Genomic DNA, 1,958 nt, shown 5'->3' on the forward strand with positions numbered 1-1,958 from the left:
ACCTCGTGCGTTACCCGCAGGCTCCCTAGCTGCCTCTCCAGGTGCCGCACATCCTCCTCCCGCATCAGCTGCCCGGAGGGTCCCGGCGTGCCCCCACAGGCGGGTGGCCCGTGCCGGCACGGGGGTGGTGAGCGGCTCCTGGGCTGTGGCGGGAAAGAGGGCAAAGGGACTCTGGAGGCTGCGCCATGCGCACCTCATGCTGCTGCCGCCGCCGTGTGCAGCACCCCTGGGGCATGACGCCCCTGCATGCAGGTGGGGTGGTCCCCTGGCGCGGCTGGGAGCACGAGGTGATGCCACGCACTCCATCTCGCCAGGTCCTGAGCCGCTGGGCTGTGCCCATGCCGTGCTCGCCACCACAGCACACGGGACCCCCCTACCTTGCGCCGCTGCTCCTCTTCCTCCTGCATGCGGAGCTGCAGCTTGCGCACCATCACCTGCCGCTTCCACTCGGGGATGGGCCGGCCCTGCTCGTCGTGGCTCGGCACCAGTGCTTCTGCCTCCACCGCCGCTCCAGCACCCACTGCCGGCACCGGCGAGCTCCCGTTCAGCACCAGCTCTGGCGAGCCCCCTGCCAGGCAGCGTGGTGGCCCGGCAGCCTCAGGGGTGGCTGGCGGGGTGGGCGTCCTGGTGGGTGATGGGGAGGACACCGGTGACTCTGCCTGCGGAGGAAGGAGGGAGGGAGGGAGGGTGGTGGGTGCCTGCCATGCTGCGCCGCACCATGCCACCAGCTCCCCTGCCCCCCCACCGTCACCTACGTTGGCCCCTGCTTGGCCACTGCCGGAGAAGACGGTGGTGAAGCCTTTGCTCTGTGGCGTCGGCTTGAGGCTCTTCCCAGCCTTGATCTCGGCCAGCAGCTCCGAGTTGTCGCCAGTGGGGGACATCATGTTGAAGGACTTAGTGCCTGGGGGGAGGCAGGGCGGGCAGTAAGGGCTCCGTTGCCAGCAGCCCCCTACCCCCCCCGGCTCCCCTACTAGCTCGTGGGGCATGGGGGTGGCAGTGTGGCCAGCTGACTGCCCCCCACACCCAGGAGCCCCTGGGACCCCCATCAGAGCAGCATCCCGGCACCCAGCCCCCCCAGGTCCATGGGACCAGCACGCTGCTCCCCAGGTCCATGGAACCAGCACCCTGGCACCCAACTCATCAAGTCCATAGGAACAGCACCGCAGCACCCAACTCCCTGGGTCCATGGGACCCCACCGGAGCAACACCCCAGCACTCAGCAGCCTGGCATCCAGCTCCCCAGGTCCATGGGACCCCACCAGAGCAACACCTCAGTGCTCAGCAGCCTGGAACCCAGCTCCCCAAGTCCATGGGACCAGCATCCCAACACCCAGCTTACTGGGTCCATGGGACCCTGCTGGAGCAGCACCACAGCACCCAGCTCCTGGGGCCCCAGCACAGCCCTAGTCCCGAGTGCCACCCACCCCGCAGCACTGTGCTGCGACAGCAGTGGCCTGCCTGTGGAGGAATGGGTCCATGGCTGGTGGCAGCCCCAGCGCAGCAGGACGGCCCTGTGCCACCTCACCTGGGGCCCTGGACCCCCTACACTCCCCTGCAGCCCCCGGCAGCGACGCACCGACAGCCTGAGCCAGTCACACTGCCAGCCCTGAGCCCCAAGGGCTGCACGGCACCGGCACCAGAGCACAGCAGTGCCCCCGGGGATGCCTGCGACGCTGCTCATGCCACCCGCCCCGCGAGCACCCACCGTCTGTGCCAGCCATGCGCAGGTCCCTAATGGCCCATGGTGCCGTGCCAAGGCAGAGCCCCCTCCCCGCTGCTGGCGCCCGCAGCTCGCCCCGCTCGGCCACGCCGCACCAGGGCCAGACGGCTGCGGGTGCTGAGGGCCCACTGGGGCGCGCGCGCTGCCATCCAGTGCCAGCTGAGACCCCCCAGCCCTGGGAGCCGGCGCTAATAAAGCGGGCACCGAGCGGCGGCGAAGCCCGCCGGCCGCTAGCAGA

At 70.2% G+C, this 1,958-nt stretch overlaps 1 protein-coding gene across 1 annotated transcript in view; it reads right to left on the bottom strand.

Moving 5' to 3' along the window:
- Positions 1-1,958, bottom strand: part of ESPN (espin) — an 11,094-nt gene that overhangs the window by 2,441 nt on the left and 6,695 nt on the right. The window contains exons 8-9 of the mRNA XM_019470711.1: positions 756-901; positions 378-659 (exon numbers count right to left, since the gene is read on the bottom strand). Of these exons, the coding sequence (XP_019326256.1) occupies positions 378-659; positions 756-901 (428 nt within the window). The remainder of the gene's footprint in view (positions 1-377; positions 660-755; positions 902-1,958) is intronic.

This window comes from Aptenodytes forsteri, unplaced genomic scaffold, assembly GCF_000699145.1.
Source record: "Aptenodytes forsteri isolate BGI_AS27 unplaced genomic scaffold, ASM69914v1 Scaffold16, whole genome shotgun sequence".
Classification (NCBI taxonomy): Eukaryota; Metazoa; Chordata; class Aves; order Sphenisciformes; family Spheniscidae; genus Aptenodytes; species Aptenodytes forsteri.